Raw genomic sequence first — 22,059 nt, forward strand, 5'->3', positions numbered from 1 at the left:
CAATTTTCAGTTTATATGCCACAAAAATTCTAATTACCCAAAAATAAGGGGATTATATGTCACGTATCCCATTAAATCCAAATAATTAAAATTTAGGAGAATATGTTTTCAAGCTGTTGTTCAAGTAAAGAGCTTTTCCAAGTTTTACAAGAACTCAATTAGAACATGGGTCATACTTCCGTTCCACCCATATTCATGAAATAAAGAGCGAAAACAATTATTGAAATATAAATCAAAGCATGGAATAAATTAGAAAGATCAAACGAATTAATCCATTACAAATAGACAGAGCTCCTAACCTTAACAGTAGAGGTTTTGTTACTCATGGAATGTAGAATGTAAATTTGTATAGAATTCCCTAATGGAATCCCCCTAATGTAGTCTAATGTCCTAATAGAAGAAAAGTCTCCATTTTTATAACTAATCCTAATTAATTTAAAATCTAATTAAAAATAATATCTTTTCCTAAAAGATAAGATTTGAATTTAAATTCGAATTAATTAACAGATCTTCAGTTGATGGTTGGGGACCACTTGATTTGTCCATTCTGCAGCTTCTAATCTGTGTTTTCTGGGCTGGAAAGTGGGTCAAAACAGCCCAAAATTCGTAACCAGCGTCATTTGTATTTTTGCAGATCGCGCATGTGACGCGTCCGCATCATCCATGCGTTCGCATCATTTGTGCATATTCCAGTCCACGCGTTCGCGTCAGGCATGCGATCGCGTCATTGCGATTTCTCCATTCCGCGCGGTCGCGTGAGCCATGCGTCCGCATCGGTCTTCGCTGGTCATCTCTTTGGTTTCTTCTTTTTCTCTGCAGAAATTTCATCAAATCCATCCAAATGCTACCTAAAATAAATAAAATTACCCAGAACTCAAAATAGCATCCATAGTGGCTAAAATATAATTAATTCTCAATTAAACTCAACAATTTAGATGCAAATTCACTAGGAAAAGATAGACAAGATGCTCACGCATCAGTAACAGCACGTTCAAAGCCTTCAGCAAAGGCATCTAAAATCTCAGTTTGCCTACTATTCTCCAAATTTTTTAGCTTCACAGTAACTTCAACCATTTGATTATTCATATTAGAGAGATCACTCTCCTTTTTATTCAGCAACTCTGACTCTTTCTCATATCTGCTCTTAACCAACTTGAGTTCTTCTTTTTTCGAGAATTTCTTTTTCATCTCAGCTATCAAATCATTCTTCGCATCTATATCACTTTTCAAACTAGCCAGCTCATCAGTTTTTTCTAATAACTTTTTATGCTTTACCTCCCGACTCTGACCAATGCTCGCCAGTCAGAATCCAAGCACCTACAAAACAGTAGATGTATAAGCTAACCAAAATATTACAAATCTAATCTACATATATCAATAACCTTGTACCTGTAAGAATTGGTCAATAGCAACATCTCCAAGCATATCACTAAGTTCACCTCCGATGATGACTGCAATGTCTCATCAGTAACAACCATGAAAGGAAAATTTTTGTTCCATACCGAGGATCCATCACCATCCTCAACAAAATCGTAAAATTTTTCTTGATTACTCACAAAGGTAGTTAGCTCTTCCAGAGGAATCTCTTTGCATTTTCTATTAAGTCGTCCGACAAATCTACATCAATAAGGTCGGATTTTCTCTTTTTAAAAATGATCTTCTTCTTCTTTTGAGTTGGCTGATTAACCTCCCCTTTTCCATCCCCTTTGCCAGGGTTTGATGACGAATTCTCCTTTTCTAAATTTTTAGTTTTGAGATGAGCCTTTAGGCTCGCAACCAAAACTCCTAGATATTTTTCAGCTACAAAAGAGAAAAACACACATTAAGATACAAATACAAGATATTTCTAATCATAAAGACATCTTCTATTAAACCTTTCCGAAGTAGTTCACCACTGACATTTTGTCTTCTTCCCACGGGAGTAAATCAAAAACAAAAATTAACTTTTTTCTACTAACAATATCCAACAGATAGTCTATTATACACTTATTTCTCGGATTTATTTCTTCTAGACCCAAAACGTGTTGTAGTTGTGAACACCACCAGAGAAAAAACTTCTCACCGAGATATTCATCGAGATAAAAGGAAAAATATTCTTTCGCCGATTATACTTTCAAAAATATTTTTTTAAAATCTTTTAATGAAGATTTATAAAGTTTGAAAATCGCAAAGTCAAGGGTGCTATTCAAATTTATCTAAACCCATTTAGCTTGAAACATAGAAAAGAACAACTCTAATGAAGTTTTAACTTCCAAAAAATCCATTAATATTTCAAAATACCTAAAAAATGCCCAACCATTTGGGTGCAACTGAGACGGAGCACAATTCAACTACTTCAGCACACTATACTCAAAATTCTGTAATGGAAAGCTTCACCCGAAACTTTTCTAAGACACAGCTATACATATAAAAATACTCAAAATGGTTCTCCTTATGAAAGACACGCTCAATCCTTGTACATGGTAATAGTTATATCTGAATCCCAGACCTTACTATCTTTGAATCATCTATTTCATCAACGCTATCTTTTGTCTACGAAAAGAGACCTATGAATTTTAACATTCTCACTCACCCACTTATACGAATAATCATCATCATCCTTTTGTAACTCTTTACCCTTTTTCTCCACCATTATTTTTCACAACACAAAAAAGAAGAAGAAGGAATGAAAATCAGAACTGAAAAGAGAGAGAAAACTAACCTCTTTTACTTATGCTTTTACTCTTCCCAAACATCTTAACAAAACTACACTTCCCTTAATAAAAACCTTTAGAATTCCAAATAAATATGTCAACATTCAATAAAAACTGGTTCAGTTCCATCCAATCAATCACAACCGTTGTTTCTCTCAAAACTAACGGCACTAAATCACATTAGAAATGGAAACGCTAGCCACTTTTTATTTAATAAAAAGACCTTTTCTTTTTCTTTTTCAAGAAAAACTAAAACTTCTCTATTTTATTGTTTCAGATTTTATATTTATTTTCATAAAATATGTTGAGCTGTGGGCTTCATATTTTTACATCAAAACGCTAAGTTACAACTCAATAAAAGTTATAAATCGGTTATACATTATAATTTGGCTATAAACGTTATAGATCGGCTATAACAGACATCAAAATAAATATCAAAACGCTCAAATATGTTATTACTTTCTGTTTAAAGCAAAAATGCCTAACCTATCATGTAGTTAATTGGCCTGAGCCTGACATATTTGCTTTATATTAACTAAAATAATTTAATATTTATATTAACTAAACACTAACTAAAATTACTAAAAACTGTCTGTTCCTAAGATTCTGTATACTTTAACTACCAAAAATATATTTAACTTTTACTACATCATCAGTTAGCACTTAGTAATGCATTTGACACTAATGTAACTTGCATCTAATTAAACAATAATCCAAACTAAATAAACTCTTGAAAAAAGCATCTAACACATAAGCTTTTATAAATAAAACTTAGATAAATTAGACACGAAGCATTTGACTAGGGTCAAAGTATAAACGTCTTTATTAAAAACTATACGCAGCTATTCTATTTTGTCGAGCCTATATTTTATATCCTAAAAAATATTTATAAAAAGTTATATTAGATCAATAATTTTTTTGAACAATATAAATAATTACTAATTAAATTAAAATACACTATATTTTTAAATTATATATTTAAATTTTAATATTAATATTAGAATAATCATTCACACAACTAATAAAATAAATATTCCATACATTCATTATTCATATTATTTAATATTTTCATTATCTCTCTGTACTTTTTTCTTATAAAAATACCGAATTACGACCTATCAAAGTAGGAATGCGGCATTGACAGCATTGTTTCTTACCAACTTATTACCGATCAATAGTTGCTGAATACTTGTCATTCTTTATGATCATATGGAATGATTTAGACTTGTCCTCCTCAACCATATCTCTAAGCACATCATCCTCAATATTCTCGGCTAGCCACTGCGAAGGAGCCTCCGCAGATTCCTCATTGAATATCATGCAAGAAACCCGCTCTTTCCATTTGTTTCTCCTATGCTTATCTACCTCCAATGAATCTGAAGTTAGTAACTGATACACATAAACCGTTTTCTGCTGCCCCGGTCTGAAAGCCCTCGCAATCGCTTGCTTCGTCTTGGAAGGATTCCATTCCGAATCCAACATGATCACTCTAGAAGCCGCAGTTAGACTAATCCCTTCGCTGCAGGCCGTGATTGAGGCAAGAAGCACCCTCGAAACACCATGAGGATCCTCGAACTTATCGATGACTTTCCCGCGTTCGAACAATTCAAGTTCCCCGTTGAGTACCAATATCTCTCTGTCTTTTCTCCAACTAAAAACTCTCTCAAACAATTCCACAAGCAACTTCACTGGTGCAATGTTGTGACAGAAGATCAAGATCTTCTCCTTCGCGAAAACGCGGCTTATGAGGCTAAGAACAAATCTCACCTTAGAGCCTTTCTTTAAATCATTCCTGACTTCATCTAACTCCCTCAATCGCTCCACACTCAAGAACTTAGCTACGCACTCCACCGTTTTCACCAGCCACGGATGGATTGATCCAAGTGTTATAAGAAGCTCTAACTCCAGAGGGTAGCCATGGCACTCACCCATTTTCTGGTGCAGTTCAAACAGAATCTTGAACTGTATATCAGTTGTGTTCATCACCAATGTATAGATCTGTAAACAAGGCATAGTAATATTAGAGTTGCCGACATCATACACATCAATGAATTCATTTGTTAGTTTCTTCAACAAATTCAGACCCTGCTCCGTGTCTTCGTCATCGCTTGAGTTTATTCTCTTGGCAATCTGGTCCAGGAAGAATTTCCTCGCCCGTGACTCGAGCAAATGTTTTGCTTTCTCGGCAATCTTTTGATTCGTCCGGTATTTACCATCCAACTCTGATAAAGCTTCGTGAACAAACTTAGGCCTGGCCAAGCACAACGTGTTGAAAAACTCGCAGAAATTGTTCTGAAACAAGGTTCCAGAGAGCAAAACTCTGAGCTCTGTATTTACCTTCATCAAAACTTTCCTCAACCTCGATTTCGTGCTGCGAGGATTGTGCCCTTCGTCGAGAACCAAGATCCCAGGGCTTTCTCTCAAGACTTTTGCCATATACTTTCCGTGAGAGAATCTGGAATCTTCGCGCATATGCGAAAGAAACGAAGTATAGCTCATGATTAGGACACTGGGATGCTCATGCCATTTGTGAATCTTTGTTAGACAGTCAAGAACATGCTTTACATCATTCGTTGGCTTTGGAATGCCAGGAATGGACACGGTATTCTCCTTGAACTGCTTCTGCGACGAGCGGCCATGGATGATATAAATCGGTAAAGAAATCTCCCATTTGAGGAACTCCTTGTACCATGTGTAGAGTGTAGTTTTTGGAGCAAGAATCAATGGCCTTTTCCCTGGGAAAAGCTTCAGATAACTGACGAGAAACGCGATTATGAGGAAGGTTTTTCCGGCTCCCGGAGAATGAGATATCACACAACCACCAATGCTTTTGGATTGTGACTCCATTTGTAATGGTTCCATTGACCCTGCAATGTTTCGCCAAAGAAACTCAAATGCTTTTCTTTGGTGGACATGCATTTTTGCTTTCAAATCTGGAACTAGTTCCCACACATTGCCATTTTCTTCATGCATAGGTTCATCTCTAGAAGCATCAACGGTTGAGAAAAACTTGGAGTCGCTGGAGTCTTCCTCAGCCTCCAGCTTCTCTGAATCACTCCGCTGATTCTCCTCTTGCCTGTGCCTTGTTTTCTGTGGCAACTGTCAACATAAACAAGGTCATATTATAATTTAAAAGAAAAAAGAAACATAAAAGTTATGTAGAAAAACTGAAAATTGATTTTTTTATGAAGCTACTTTATACAATTATGACGAGGTGAAACTCATGTACAATTAAGAATCGTTAGATGATAACTTAATCAAACCTGTCAAATTATCTAACCATTCTCAGCTGTCAACTTTACAGGAAGACAACTGGACGTGAATTTTCACCTTAATATAATTCCTTGAAAAAACATGTTCATTTACACAATTAAGAAAAACAACTCACAAATTCTGTTGCGACGTCTTTGATGTCGACCCTAACAACGCCGCATCTAATGCAGTAAATTCCAATTTCATCATCCGATCTATAATCATGTTGGCAAACTTTGTTGCAGTTTCCTGTAGTTTCAGCAAGAACTGCATCTGAACTTGAATCCTGATTCAACAATTGAACTGAATACATAAGCATTAAGAAAAAAAAGTTTATATATAATAGAACACATGTAGCAAAGAGTGTTGGTTTTCTTCACCTTTGTTTCTTCAACAAGATGACTTGATGCCATTGACATTTCCATTTCTCTCCATAACATAGCCGTTTCAGAAATTTCTTCTTTCTCCACTTGAGATTTTGCCATCTCATTCTTTTGTTCACATTCTCTTGTTGTAGCCATCCACTGCTCCCTTATACTTGGTTGCTCTTTTTCAATATTAGAAGCCTCTTCAATTTGCCTCAGATATGAATCTATGACTTCCTTGTATGAAACTGCGTTTAAGGTTCTGTCTTTGTAAGATCTTTCTTCATCATCAAGATTCCTACTACTTTTTGAATATGTTGTTGAACTTGAATGGTGGTTTCTTTTCTCTTGAACTCTTCTTTTCGAACTTAAACCTTCCCATCCAAGTTCGATGTCTATATCATCTAGATCAACTGATTTCTTCTTGTGTAACTTTGCGGCGCCATAACCGCTATAGATTCTTGAAGAAAGTTCTTCCACTTTTTCTTCGTTCCCTGAAATTGAAGACATTGTATGGATCAAAAGTTAACTCATCAAAGTTTTTTCCTATTTACCATAGAAAAATTACTCAAGATACAAAATCTTGTTTTTAATTTTCATTTGCTGTTTGTACTATTTTTTCTGCAAAAGTCTCGAAACAAGATCTACAAGACTCTTTTCAAGATAATGGGATACATAAATTTGTTTAGAAAATGAGACAGGTATTTGTTTAGAAAATGAGACAGATAGAAAGACAGATGAAATTTTGCAATGTTCTGTGCTAAAATTTGTTTAAACACTGGAAATATTTGTTATAGAGATGCATCATTTCAGTCTCATGTCTTTCTCTATTATCTCAATGTTTTTGTATTATCTCAATGTCTTTCTCTATTATCTCTAACATAAAAGATAGTTATTTTTGATGAGGTGGGGTTACGAATACACAAGTAAAATTACACTAATAGTGTATCAAAATTAAAATCTTACTAAATATAGCCAAATATTTTAGAGAAAACTCACCGGTTTCTTGCGTGTTTTGCTTGTTCCTGAGATTATAACGGCTCTGGGGAAGTGGAATTGGTTCATCTTTCTTGGGAGGAGGAAGAACAAGAATTGGAGGTTGAATTCCATCTTGATCTGCATCACCTAACTTCCCTTCCATTCTTTTCTTCCTTCTTTGGTACGTTACAATTTTCTTGCCACTGTTAACATCTTGTTTATTACACTTTTCTTGGAAGCAAGGCTCCCATGCTAATGGAACAGGCTCTTCTTCTTTGTCTTCGTCTTTCGATACACTCATCTTGGGAGGCCAAGTTCTAAGAGTACTAACATCCATCACAGGAACCTCGCAACCAAGGTACCGGTCCGGTTGTACATGCCGTCGCTTCGAACGCCTTAATCCCTCAACATTACAGGATGGATCTGCTTTCTCATCTTCAGGGGAATAATCATAACATCTTTTATGACCAATTCTTTTAATAGCATCATGTGTATCAATTTGAGAGACCATGGATTGCACAATGCCATCATCATCTACTTTGAAATTCACAACATCTATGTAAGAATCATTAGCATTACTACCTCCCAAAACTTGATACACAATCTTGTTATCCACAGATCTTACATCAAATTTAGCCTTCTTTAAAAAAGATGCAATAACTAGCCATGAAATATCCGATAAGAATTTCCCCAAGAGTAATTTACTTTGGGGTACTGAGGAGCAGTCCATTGATGAATCCCACCTAGAAGAGTTATCTTTAGAGAAACTATTATGGTCAATCTTCTGGAGGATTGAAATTTGATTCAATGCAATTACTTTAACTTCCTTGCTAAGTGTTCTTTGTGTACCAAATGAACCTTGGTTAAGATAGAAGTTGACATAATATTGACATGAACAATCAGAATCATGGGGGTTTCTCTTTATGGAATTTATTCTACCATCAATCCACACCTACATTTTAACAAGAGGAATAAAGGGTCAGATTTAATGCCTTGAAACAACAGCAGATTATTTACCTAAATTTGGCCATATAGGGAGATTTTTTTGGTTGCCTATGGTATCTTTCAGTGTGGCAAACTATGAACTAATCTGTCGCGGATCAGAACTTTATTTAAAAGTTTGTCGTTGGCCAATGAGTTGCTGCATACACAAAGCGAGATTCAAAGTCTCCACACTTGCGAAAATTAGTAAACTAACTACTAGACCAATCCAAGTTAGATGGCCATTAAGAGAGCTTTTAACTCAAGCTAAGTGATGTGATGTGAGCAAAAGTACATCAAGAGGATATTTATATTTGTTCTATTATATCTCCCATTCTCTAAAGCAATCTGAAATTCTAATATAGTATTTCACATGAATATCCGTATATTTCTACTGGGGATGAAATTGAGGATTAATTAACATGAATATCAAAATTAATTGAAAAATAAAACAAAAATTTGTACTAATCTAATGCATCATCAAAAGTCAATTAGTAAACTCCACTCAACTGTTCAAAGACTACTACTTTTGAAAATCTAGTTGAATGAAAAATTGTCTCAACTTACAGGATCATTATTATTAGCAGTGCATTGTGGGGTTGAAAGAACACATATATCAACTCCAGGCCGTAGAAAAGAAGAACAATCTGATGAAGTGGCTTTTCTTGACTTTATCCGAATGTCTAAAGTGGGGCCTCTCTTCAAAACCAAACGTTGGTTTTCCTTAAAATATATGATCATAGTTCCTGACTCTATTTTCATATGCTCCACTGGTTGCCATGATCCAAACAAAAATCCTTCAAAAGCTGTTGAAAAAGAAGATTTTGCTAAGGGATTTATGCTGTAAAAAATACGATTTAATAATTCGATAATGTATTATTATATTATTAGTAAAATTATAAAAATGTTTACATAATATTCTTTTTTTTATTTTTAGACTTTATTTAAATGTTTATTTTAATTATAGTCATTAAATTGTTGGCTTTATTTCCTCTTCTCTTGATCCAAACTTAATTTGTTGGTGTAAATATTATTCATTGGTTTCTTTGACGTTTTGTTCCCATTATTTTTTCTTTCTTTTGTTTTATCATGAGAGAAATTTTTTGCATGGTTATGGATTAAAACAGAGAGAATAGGAAATGCTTACGATAATAAGCATGGATTGGATGCTTCCATTGATGTATAGGCTTTTTCCTTTGTGGCATTTCTTGGATTCGATTTTAACAGCTACCAACTCAGTGATCTTTTGTAATGTGCATCTGCATTATGTAGCAAAATATGAAAAGAAAAAATAGCCCTTGACATGAATTTTTGTTCCTTCCATAACAAGTTTTGCAAGACCAACATGAAAATTCTTTGCATGAATAGATATAAATTAATCATGGCATTTATATTTTATTTGTCTTTCAAAGTCATTGGCAAATGTGTCTCAGGTTCATTCATTAACATAGGAATAAATGACGATAGCTACAGCATATTTCAAGAGTAGAGATAAAAATTCACTTTAGAAATTTATATGCAATATAAATACATATAATAAAATAAAAGATAAAAAAAAACAAGTAATAAAGATTTGGGTAAGGTACTCCAATAAACCAAAGTCATGCAAATATTACATAGATCATCCAATGTCAAAAACTTATGTGAATGTCTCAATTTGTGTTACTATATTTACCAAGAGAGCACGTTGTTTTGACTTCACCCATAATAAATTGATACAAGTTATATCGATTTAGCCCATAATTTTCATATGCTAAGAGAGGATTAAAAATTAAATTAATACCTAAATCATAATTGTTTGAATTAAAATTTGTAATTAAAAAAAAACAATGAAATTAAAAGATACAGAGTCATAGAGAATTATATAAAAAATATAAAGAATTTGAAATTTACCTTTTGATGAAAAGAAGATGACTATTAGACAAAGAATAGAAAAAGAAAATTGAAAATATGAGATTAAGAGAAATGTTTAAGAGAATAAGAGAATGACGGCACAAGAACTAAAGTTGATTAGGTTAACTAATAGTCAAAAGAACAAAAAAAATAAAAAAGTGAATCAGGGTTTTAGAAGTTGGCCTTAATCTATTTGTAATGGGTTGGTCTAGTGGATAGCTCACTAGTCCAAACTAAAATTTGCTCTGTCTTTTTTTCAGCTCCTGTGATTGAAATTTATTTTTTATTTTTAATATTAAATTAATAATGATATTTTTTTAAATGATGAACTGTTGTAGTATTTTTTTAAAATATAAAATAATTTAATTTAGAGAATACAAATTAGAGGATCTAACTCCAATTTTTTTTTATTTTTTAACAAAAAAAAATAAAAAAATTACAATTTTAAAATATATCGCTGATCCCGCTCTCATCTAAATTTTTTAGCCATTGAAATTACTACTCAAGCTAGCTGCGCCATTCACCACCGGGAAGAGTGTTGGTAGAACCTTTTTCCGACAAGGCTCCTTCTTCCGATTTCTTCAATTTTGGGGGTAAGGTTCTTTATATTCTTCATTTTCTTCCTCGACCCTTAGCTATTTGATTTGATAATGATTTTGATTTTTTCAAAGACTGAAGTTAAAGGTTAGGATTGTTATATTCTGGGATAAATCTTCGTATTCACCTATCACATATCACATATTGTAAGGGTAAGTAGATTCTTTTTCCCTCCTTGTTTCTCTGATTTCATTTTAATTTTACTAGCAATTCAATCAACCTCTATGCAGTTGTGCGATTTTCAATTCTTCATTTGCTCTTTCGATTTCTGGTTCAATTTTGTTCAATTTTTGTAATTGACGGTTTGGTGCATTTCAAATCTGATTTTCCTGGTTAATTAAATTCTCTTATTTCTTTTTAGTTTTAATAGCACTCAACATGTTCGATGAAATGCTTTAACCAAATTTCTAGTTGGTTTTATTATTTCTGGTTGGTCAAGTTTGCATACTAAATTCTCTTGTTTAATGAATGAATTGTTAGACTTAGAGTAGAAGGGCCAATTTAATGATAATGCCCTTGACTTATTCTAGTTCTTGCTTTAAGGACAAGTAGAATTTGATTCATGAACTTAGTGGCTGTTCCTTCATCTTCTCGCTGGTTTTTTGTATCTAATTTTTCTAAAACTTAATTTCTGTGATATCTACTTTTGATGGACTGTCTCTCTATTTACTAGACATTTGTCAGCCAAAGCAAAGAAATAAAAAGAAAGAAAATAACTTAATTATGCTGTAAGAAATTAAGTTTTAGGCTTGCAGAGCATGATGGCAATAGAACAATTTTATGGTACATATCTCAAACTAGTTTCTAAGCCTTAGTACATATCTAGGATTTTACTTTTATGAGGTACAAAAATAATTTTTGGTGTTATTTTGCAAAGCAGGAAGGAAACAGTAACCTCGAGGCTAAGGAGCCACTTCTTCAATGCATTTGTGCATACAGGGAGGTAAAATTACTATTATATGTTCTTTAACTCATTGAGCTTTGAATTACTTCTCTAATCTATTTATATCAGCAATTTACATCTGATTGGTTATATGGCTAGAAAGTTATACTGTTTCAACTGATGCCTTCCATAAAATAGTGGTTAGTCTCTTTATGATTAAATTTTGGAGATTGGAAGCAATAGTGAATTGTCCTTTTATGGTTAAATTTTGTGGTTAGTCTATTATATTATTTTGCTGTTGAATTACTTTGCTGTTGCTAGCTAACAGTAGGACATGATCATTTATCCACTAGCTAGTAAAATAGTCAATGTCAAACCATAAGTTTCAATAATTTCAAAACAGAAAAAATCTTAGCTATATATGTAAACTGAAATAAAATAATAAGGGCCAGGTGAACTAGAAAATTACATGTATATATCTTGGAATGTTGATAATTATTATAAAATAATAAATTAAACTTTTCCTTTTTAATTAAACTTTTTGGACTATTGTTTTTAATTTGTTCTTCATCTAGTTAACTAGGATAGAACTTAATTAACTTTCAGCTCTTTCTTAATAATAATATATTCATTAGCCTGAATCTTTAATTCTTTATAACAGTATTGATGACTTTTATAGGTTGCTTCCATGTCTTTTTTCTTATTTTTTAATAAGAAAACCAAGACTGCTTATTGTTTGGTCCCTAACAAAGGATCTTAAATCTTAAGATTAGTATCTCATATTGCTTATTTCTTGTTCGTTGGATTGGTATACTTTATTAATTATAGTCTCTATTTTTATTTGAAATAATTAATGTACAAGAGCTCTAAGGTCAGCACATTGAAATCAATAAATAATGGTTACCATTACCATTAGTATTTAGTAGTTCGAATTATACTTACTGTGAAATCTGTTCGACATGCCATCATCTTCTCTGCCTTCCACTAGCAAACCTTTCTTCTCTTTCCCCATCACGAACAGAGCAGCTAAGTGAAACAATTATGGTTGAACTTTTGCATTTGTGTCTTTATGCATCTGACCTGTTCGGCGAAATGCTTCGTCCATCTAAGGAAATCAAGGTAAACCTTTATGCTTATTCCTTTGAGTCTCTATCTTAGTGTATGTTAAGTTTCAATTTTAGGGTTTGTGCAATCATGAAATTCTTATTCATTTGTTTGTAAACTTAATATTTGTCCTGCATTATAGTTTGAGAGTCATGAAAATGTAAAAGCTTATTATGAGAAAGAATAAGGTGTACATATATTCTTAATTTATATGTTTAATTAATCCTCTGCTGCTGTGTGTAATAATTCTTTTGTACTTTTATTTTAATTCTTAAAAGCAAATCATTGTTTCTTATCCTAATAATAGGTAAGAGATATAAAGGTAGCATATAGGATTGAATTGAATAGGAAAGTTTATTATTACAATAGCTAACTAGTTTATTGTGTAATTGAAGTTCGAATGAACAAAACTTGAAACAAAATAGTAATGCAAACTTCAAACACGTTTGCTTTGCTTCATTTGATTTGGAGCTTTGACCATATTTAATTTGTTTTGTTTTTATTTGGATTTGGAACTTTGACTTTTCCAAGTTGCTGAATCGAGCTTTGCGAGAAAATGAAAGTCTAGTTCTCCATGGTGAAGCTCTGAAGGTCTGGTCTGTCACCCTACAGCAGTAATTCACTTTACTATGATTGATTCTTAGCTAGGTTTTGTGTATGGAAAAGAAAAATCATAAAAGGAAAAAGAAAATAATGAAGAGAATTTTATTTTAGATTGTAATTCTGAAATTGTGATACAGAGACATAGAAGCTTTATTGCATATCTGAATTTGTGTATTATATTTATAGTTTTTTTCATAGGATAGAATATGCTTGTCATTTTTTTGTTTGTTGTAGTTATTTAATAATATATTATTTATTACTATTATTAATTAATTAATCTACTGTTGGATCTTCCCATTTTTCTGTCTTGGAGTGCATTTGGCTCATTGTTAATATATGGATAAAAATTACTGTAAAGTAAAGAAAAGGGAACTCAAACTGGGACATTTGAAATTATTGTAGTTCATGATTTGTGGTGCAGTATCTGTTTCATTTGTAATTGGAAATGTACTCTCATGAAAGATTTTAGGTTTAATTGGTTAGTTTACTTCCCTATTTGAATGTTAATTCCGAGAAGATTAGAAATTGAAACATAAGATACTATGCTGGAAGACTCAATAGGTTAGTGTTTGCACCTTTTTGCAGGCCTCATACCCACTTTTGTGTTGCTTTTGGGTCTTTTTTATCATTCCAGAGTCTCCTAGATGGCTGGTAAGAAACTAATTTTCAGTTACATTGTCATTCAAAAGTGAAAACACCAGAGAATACTGACCAAAAATCTACTGCAGGTGAAGAGAGACTGAGGAAAAGAATTCGAGGCAGCATTGAGAACACTTAGGGGAAAAGATGCTGATATATCTCAAGAGGCAGATGATGTAACTTAATTATATATTTGCATAGCAAGTAATCATATTTGAAAGAAAATTACTTTATATAATTATTTTATTTTGCAAGTGTCTTAATAATGATTTTGCTAATTTGTGGATATGATTTATTCCTAATTGTCACCTAAACCTTTCTCTTTGATTTACTTAATGCATTTGTGTGAGTTGAAATTGTCTTCTTACATGCTTGTGCTCTTTAATGTGCAGTTCTGGCGCTCTGCGAACAGGTCAGTCTCCCATTTTTCTCTTGTTCTTCTAGCATTTCAGCACAACAATTTCCTACCTTAGTTCTTTTACAAGATCTGTGTGATGAATATAAATCTCTTCTGCACATGTATGTATAAGGATGAAAAGACATCTCATGTCCGAATTTTGTTGATATACTTTTATATTTTTGTCTAATGTAATGATTCCTTTTGGTTTATATGAAATTCACCAACTTGCTCTTAAAATTAAATGCGAGGCAGTTGGATAGTGCCCTGGTTGATAAAGAGAATGACATTGCCACTGCTGAGCAATTAGTGCATGATTTAGGAAGCAATTGCGTGTTTAGATTGTGTTTTGTTTATGCTTCTCGAATTTGTGTAATTTATTGGGATAAGCTTCTCAAAGAATTAGAATAAGAAAATTTTAGATTAGCAAGGTGAGAGCTAGTATTGCTTTTTCTTTCAAAATTAATTAAGAGCTTGGTGCATAAATGGTCTATTGTAGATTGAGTTATTCAGGAACAGAAGAAATTATTGTCTCTTCGACTATAGAACGTGTCGCTATTGACTCTGAGAGGCCGGCAGATGACGTGCAATGTAATGCAGTTTCTCTCGCTATGAAAGCGTTTTCAACATCAAAACCAAGTAGCCTCGATAGTTGAATACTTGAAATCACTTAAAACTGATGATGATGAATCACTTCTTTTTGGGTTGATTCTATCTTTTTAGTGGAGTCTAACATCCATGATAAAATTTTCATATTATAGGTCAATTTGTTTAGAGTGTACTGAATTGACATATATTCAGTTTTTTCTTATTTTTTCTATATTATTGCAGGTATTAAAAGGAGAAAGCTTGTACAATTCGAAGAGGAAGAAGATGAACACCTCGAACCAAATGTTGTTGATCCTAGAGGAATTTTTTTATTTTTAAGTTTTTCTTATTTTTTATTTTATGTTATGAAATACAATGTTGGTATGTTTGTGGAATTCTATTTTTGTGAAAGAAATTTTTGATATTAAAGTATTTATATACATATATATATAAATTATTATTATTTACAATGAAAATAATTCTGGTAAAAATCAATAAAAGAAAATGATGCTGCTATAAAGATTGTGCCATTTTTGAAGTGCCACAAGCATTAAAAAATAATAAACTTGATACCAAAGAAACAGTAACAAAATATAAGAAAAAATTGTAAAAATTAATAGCTTAATGATGGTTTTAAACCGTCGGAAAAAATAGTGTGATGATTTAAAAAAGTCACGAAATATAAGGAGAAATTGTCACAGAATTTGTTAACTTAGTGACGGTTTTAAACCCTCGCAAAATTTAGCATAAAATAACACCTTGACAAGTGTTATAAATTAGTGGTCAAATTGTACTTAAAAAATCGTCACAAACAATTTAGTTATACTTTTATCAACAGTAGTCCAAAACTGTCACTATGTCACATGGCGACGATAAAAACTAACACTAAACATTAAAAAAAGGTGTCGCCAAAATGCTAGTTTGTTATAATGCATTTAAAATTTGAAGTGGAAGTACATTATGGCTTAGTTTGATAAAGTTTTTACTTTTTAAAAAGTGTAGCATTTATATTTGGTAAATCAAATTAAAAATGACTTTTAATAAATACAAGCAATAATAATTACGTTTGGTAAAATAACTTTTAAAATTTAAAAATATTATAAAAAACATAAAATTTAAGGATTAAATTTAAAAATTAGTTAATATATAAGGTTATATTAGGCTTTTAAAATTTAAAAAATACAAGTTAACCTTAAAAAATTTCACCTTAATTATTTTTAAAAGTGTTACGATCTTTTAAAAATTACAAACACAAGCATATGATTTTTTTATTTATGAAACACAAAATAAGAAGCTTATATTTTTTAAAAAGAACAAATATTTTTAAAAAAAAATTTATCAAACTAAGTCTATATATAACTATATTTTAAATAAAAAAAATTGAAAACATAGTCCCATTGTTGTTAGTGGGTCCATATCGGTCTTTGTCTGATACATAATAAAAGTTTGTATATAGAAAATACTGAGAAGGTAAGAGAAAATGATAAATTATGCAAGTCCTATTAGTTTTTATTTGAATAAAATATGGTTCTATTATCAAATATAACTGGTCTCTGTATTTTATATATATTATTAATCTCTATGTGAGTATTGACCAAAGAATATACTCAAATTCAAGTTGTGCGAATACACACATAAAATTACGTTACACTAATCATCACAATAATGTTTATCTTTAGAATCGCAATACTTGCAGAAATTTCATAAGTAATAATCAAATCATAACACTATTTTATAACCTTGGTTATTATTACCTATTAACATAACAAAGATGTCAGAAGCTATGAATATTTCGTAGCTCTTTGTTAGTAGAAAATAACAGATAAGCTCCTTTTAATTGTTAGTTTTAAAAAGTATTTTAAAGTAATATTTTAAAAAAATATTCCAAAGTCAGTAAATATTTTTATTTTGGATCAGCAATGGACTAATAATAGTTTTACCTATATTTATAAGAAATATATATTCATAAGATACATAATTTATACTCATATTTATCAAAATTTGTACATATAAATTAATACAGTTTATATTTATATTTACTAAAATTCGTACACATAAATCAATTTTAAAGATAATTTGGCTCCTATGCAACCAGAGAATTTGGGGCTTGTACAAGCCAAGTACTAATCAAAATTAGTAAAAAATTGCTGACTCTTAAGATTTTTTGATATTTTAATTGGTTTATAATTTTTTTTAGATAAATTAGTATCTAATAAAAAACTGATAAATTAATATTTTAAATTTTAAAATATTAAACAAATTAATTTCTAATAAAATAGAAGAACAAATACCTTGTGATAGGAACTCATTTCATACGATAAGCACCATCTATTTATATTAAGAGATATGGAAAAATACAAATATCATATCTATTTTCTTCTTTCTATTTTTGAAAACCAAACTAATAAAAAGTGAATATAATAATAGGAACCACTACTCTTTCATCAACAAATGAATGCCACATTTATCAAAAGTGAGAACATAAAAAAAACTTCAAGGCTTGAATTCAGAGTTATAACTTACTTGTTCGTCCTCCAAAATAATGTTTTGCTATTCGAACCCTAATTCATCACACTTTTGAATTAGACCTAACTCTTTCCTTCAGCCGCTCCTTCACTTTGAAAATAGCTTGATCTTGGGGAAAAAAAATCACTGAAATAAAGAGAAAAAAGAGAAAAGAAAAAAAAAAGTAAATTTCACCTAATGAAATAAAAACGGTATCAAAATATAAAAAATTGTAACCCTAAACATCAATTAAATAAGATTTTTTGAGTTTTTTTATCGTTGTGAATCCTATATTTTTTTTGTCAAGTGAAGATGCTGATCATAAAATAAATTAATAATAACAAGTACTCATTTTGGACTCTAACGCACTCTCACAATTACGCCTTAGTAAACATCTCTTACTAGATAATCAGAACATAACTTAATTCCTATAACATAGGAACTGAGTTAAAATTGGATTGATCATCAGTACCAAAGAAAAAAAATATAGACATTAATTATTTGGCTCGGTAGGATTAAATATGGTACTGAAAATGTATGTAAAACATGACCGGTTACAATAACATATAAACCAAGCATTGGAATTAGAATAATAAAACGTACTTCACATGTGCTTGTTTTGTTTGTTGTTGTTTGCAAATTCCATGGAATGGAAGGTTAAGAGAATGATCGACTAGTAAGAGGGAAGAAGTGGTGCATTAATTTGGGATTATTATATTTTTTTAATAAAATGGTATGGTATATAAGGTATAAGCAAAACTAACTAAAAAAAATTCGCCAAGAATATTGGGAGATAAATTCGGGGGATAACAACCTATGAGAATCCGCTAAAGCACACAGTTTGACTTTTGATATTTTTTAATTATTTTTTGAGATAAAATGTCAACGACTTGAAAGAGGAAAGAAATAAAACAAAAGGATAAATCACAAGTCTTCAAAGTTCAAATTGTTAAACCATTGATAAAGGATGTTTTATAATTTAAATTTGTTAACAAAAAAATATTATTCTCAAAATATTTTAAATACGACTTGATATATTCATCTTTTTTTTGTTATCAATGAAAAAAAACATATATAGAAGTTTCTCTTATTAAGTTGGTAGAGTACTTAATGTTAAAGTTTAGGTTAGAAAACTTGAAAATATAAGTTTAGTTAAAAATTTGTGTGTTTTTTGATAGAATTAGGAATAATTTTAAAAAATTGGTGTTTGTAATTTCTGAAAATTATAATGAAAATTCTATTATTGTTGTAATAGAGATTAGATGTAAATTATATTGCATTAGAGTGTGTTTGTGAAATATATTGGAGAGGATAAAAATGGCGTTTCAATGCTTTGAACGCTGTTCTTTGATATTTGGCAACTTTTCTTCTCTAAACACCAACGTGATTCTGCATCCCAAAAGTTGATTCACTAGAAGCAAGAAATTATAACGTCTGCATTTAGGTTTGTTGCTAGTTATTATTGATTTTTCCATAATTTTTTAAAATAAATACTGAGAATATTAAAACAATTATTCTAATTTTTGTGCACGATTTACTATTTTAATTTTTTATAATATGTATTATTATTCCTATTAAAAATGATAAATTAAATAAAAAATTAATTATAAATAATAATAAAAATATAACTTGTAAAAAATTAGAACCTAAAATAATAATAAAAATAAGATTATTAAGAGTACTTAAAAAGAGTACTAAAATATGTTATTTTATATATTATTTTTAATTTAATAAATAAATATTAATTTTTATTATAAAAAATACTTAAAAAGTTATTAATTTTTATGTTAAATATACCAAAAAAAATAAAAAAAATAAATATACTTAAAAAATAATATTATAATTTAATATTATATTTTTTTAATAATTAATTAATTATTTATCTAAAAGTGATTTTAACTAATATTATCTAAACAATATTTATTTTATTAAAATCAATTTTAGTAAAAAATGATCAAACATAAATAATGTTGGCACAAACTCATTTCTACCCAAAATTAATTCTATAAAATTATTTTTATTTAAATTTTAATTTGCCCAACGTAAATTCAAACACGCACTAAGTGGTTGAAGCAGTATATAATAGTGGTGCAAAATTTTTTTTCTGCTCTGTTTTCTATTCCGACGTTACGAGACAATTAATTCATAATATCGTTTTAACAAAAATTACAGAAACTAAGTTTCAAATATATTTTTGGTGTTTAAGTTAAATAACATAAAAAGTGGACTTAGATTTAATCTCAATTTTTTTGGCCATTGTTTAATTAGTTACCTAAAATCAGCAGACATTTGGCAGAGTTTGAGCATTTAGTTTGTACCTGGTTCCTTTTTAGAGCTATGGAGATGATGGATGGAGATCGCGGAGAAGACATTAGAGAGACCATAGAGCAAATACCAAAAAAAATTGATTGCAATTACTTTATATATGAAAAATATGATTTTAACCTTTATTTTCGAATCTCACGTATTTAACGTAAAAAATCTAATATTGACAAGAATAATAATGTGTAAGATTTTATATAAGGTGTTTTTTTTATGTCTAACGGCACCAGATTTGATGTTCTAGAATATTTGGTCCATAACAAAACATATTTTTTAAATTTTTTAATAATTGTTAAATAATTTTTATTTAATTTTAATTACAAATTAATTTTTTATATATTATTTAATCTTAAGATCATAATTTTATTATTGATCAATTACATACATATTGGATTGGGAAGATCATGTTTGTTAGAAATTCAATGGATTGAAATTTCGGTTTCATAAACTTCAATCGATTGGAATTGATACACAATTGATTCAATTTTGTATGGCATGTGGGGTTTTTTTATTCAATCGATTAAAATTATCAAAGCAATTTGAGAAATACATACATACACGGTAATAAATCATATTTAACAAGAATTTTTTTATTATAAATTAAAAAAACTCATTATTGTACTCCTATATACTCTGGAGACGATAATAATGGTTGTCATTGTCTATTGTGAAGCTTAATAATTTGAGTTAGTCATTTTTTTTAAATTTGAAGTGAAACTTGCGTTGCTCTGCATAAAAAGTTTTAGTAATTGAGAAATTAAAGTTAAAAAATTGGGTTTTGAAAAATAATAATTTTTTATTTTATTTCAGAAAAAAATCCATTACTAAAAGATAAAAAAAATATATTTTTTATTACACAATCAATTTCATGAATAAAAAATTAAAATAAAAAATTGTAAAATTAGAGATTATATTTACTAATATTGATTTTGTAATAAAAATAATGGATTGTTTTCTAAACACTACCGTGAAAAAATTGATTGGATCTCTATTGTCAATTGTGATTATCAATTAATGATGAGCAAATATTGAATATTAAAGAGATGAATAAACAATGAAAAAAAATTTGATATTAAGTAGATGGATAAACAATGAACAAAAACAATGAAAAAATTGATAATCAATCAGATTGATCAACGATTCTAATTGTAGGATTGAGTAATTGTTGATAGATTATTCACCAATTTATAATCTTAATATTAAAGAAAAAATAAAGTTAGAGTATCTAAATCAAAATAAAAACTTAAAAATGGAAGATAGAATTTTAAAGATAAGATAGATGAATAATAAAATAAAAATTTATAATCACGAGCAGAAAAATTTAGAGAAGTGTAACCTATAACGCATTGCACAATTTAATCAATTGGGTAACACAACCAATCGAGTGAATTGTGAAAATCTATATTCCTTTGAAGACTTAAATCGATTGGGTAATATAACCAATCGATTGAATAAGAAAAATCCCACATGCCTTGCAAAATTCAATCGATTGATTTGTGCATCCAATCGATTGAATTTTTAACAAATACGATTTTTTCAATCCATTAAGATTGTAAAATATTTATTACGATTAATAGAAGATCTAATTCGTTATTATTTTATTTTTTATTATTAATAAACATGATAGATGAATGATAAAATAATAATTTATAAAATAAAAAATAGATTTGATTTTTAATTAAAATTAAATAAGAACTATTTAGTAGTTATTAAAAAACTTAAAAAATATGTTTTGTTAGGGACCATTAACAAAACATATTTTTTAAAAAATTTTAATAACTTGCTAAATAGTCCTTATCTAATTTTAATTATAAATTAGTCTCTTATATATTATTTAATTATAAAATCTATTTTTTACTTTATAAATCATCATTTTATCATTCATCTATCATATTTATTAATAATAAAAAACTAAAACAATAATAAATTAAATCTTCCATTAATCGTAATAAATATTTTACAATCTTAATCGATCATAATTTTATTATTGATCCGTTACATACGTATTTGATTGGAAAAATTGTGTTTGTTAAAAATTCAATCGATTGAATTTTGCAAGGTATGTGGGTTTTTCTTATTCAATCGATTGATCATATTACCCAATCGATTGAAATCATCAAAGCAATCTGGGTTTAGTTAATTCAATCGATTGGTTCTATTACCCAATCGATTGACTTACGCTATTAGAATGATATATGAAAGTTTAATCGATTGGTATGATAATACAATCGATTGAAGTTTGTAGACAACTAATGGTAT

At 29.7% G+C, this 22,059-nt stretch overlaps 1 protein-coding gene and 1 long non-coding RNA gene across 7 annotated transcripts; one reads left to right on the forward strand and one right to left on the reverse strand.

Moving 5' to 3' along the window:
* Positions 1-3,857: 3,857 nt before the first annotated feature.
* LOC107469364 (SNF2 domain-containing protein CLASSY 1-like) lies at positions 3,858-9,445 on the reverse strand. Its single transcript, XM_021133911.2, has 6 exons — positions 9,417-9,445; positions 8,837-9,110; positions 7,310-8,240; positions 6,326-6,804; positions 6,082-6,231; positions 3,858-5,792 (listed from the first exon to the last, which is right to left on the reverse strand). The coding sequence occupies exons 1-6, from the start codon at positions 9,443-9,445 to the stop codon at positions 3,858-3,860; spliced, it is 3,798 nt and encodes a 1,265-aa protein (XP_020989570.2).
* A 1,209-nt stretch (positions 9,446-10,654) lies between these two features.
* Positions 10,655-15,373, forward strand: LOC107469383 (uncharacterized). Of its 6 annotated transcripts, none has more exons than XR_002368509.2 (7): positions 10,655-10,755; positions 11,640-12,761; positions 13,278-13,337; positions 13,935-14,000; positions 14,078-14,164; positions 14,381-14,400; positions 15,217-15,373. It is a non-coding gene; the product is annotated as an uncharacterized LOC107469383 (long non-coding RNA). The 6 variants fall into 6 exon arrangements; XR_008003709.1 differs by having other exon boundaries at positions 11,640-11,702; positions 12,631-13,337; XR_008003713.1 differs by lacking the exon at positions 10,655-10,755 and adding an exon at positions 10,770-10,911 and having other exon boundaries at positions 11,640-11,702; positions 12,631-13,337.
* The last annotated feature ends 6,686 nt before the right edge of the window (positions 15,374-22,059 follow it).

Source organism: Arachis duranensis, chromosome 10 (genome assembly GCF_000817695.3).
Source record: "Arachis duranensis cultivar V14167 chromosome 10, aradu.V14167.gnm2.J7QH, whole genome shotgun sequence".
Lineage (NCBI taxonomy): Eukaryota > Viridiplantae > Streptophyta > Magnoliopsida > Fabales > Fabaceae > Arachis > Arachis duranensis.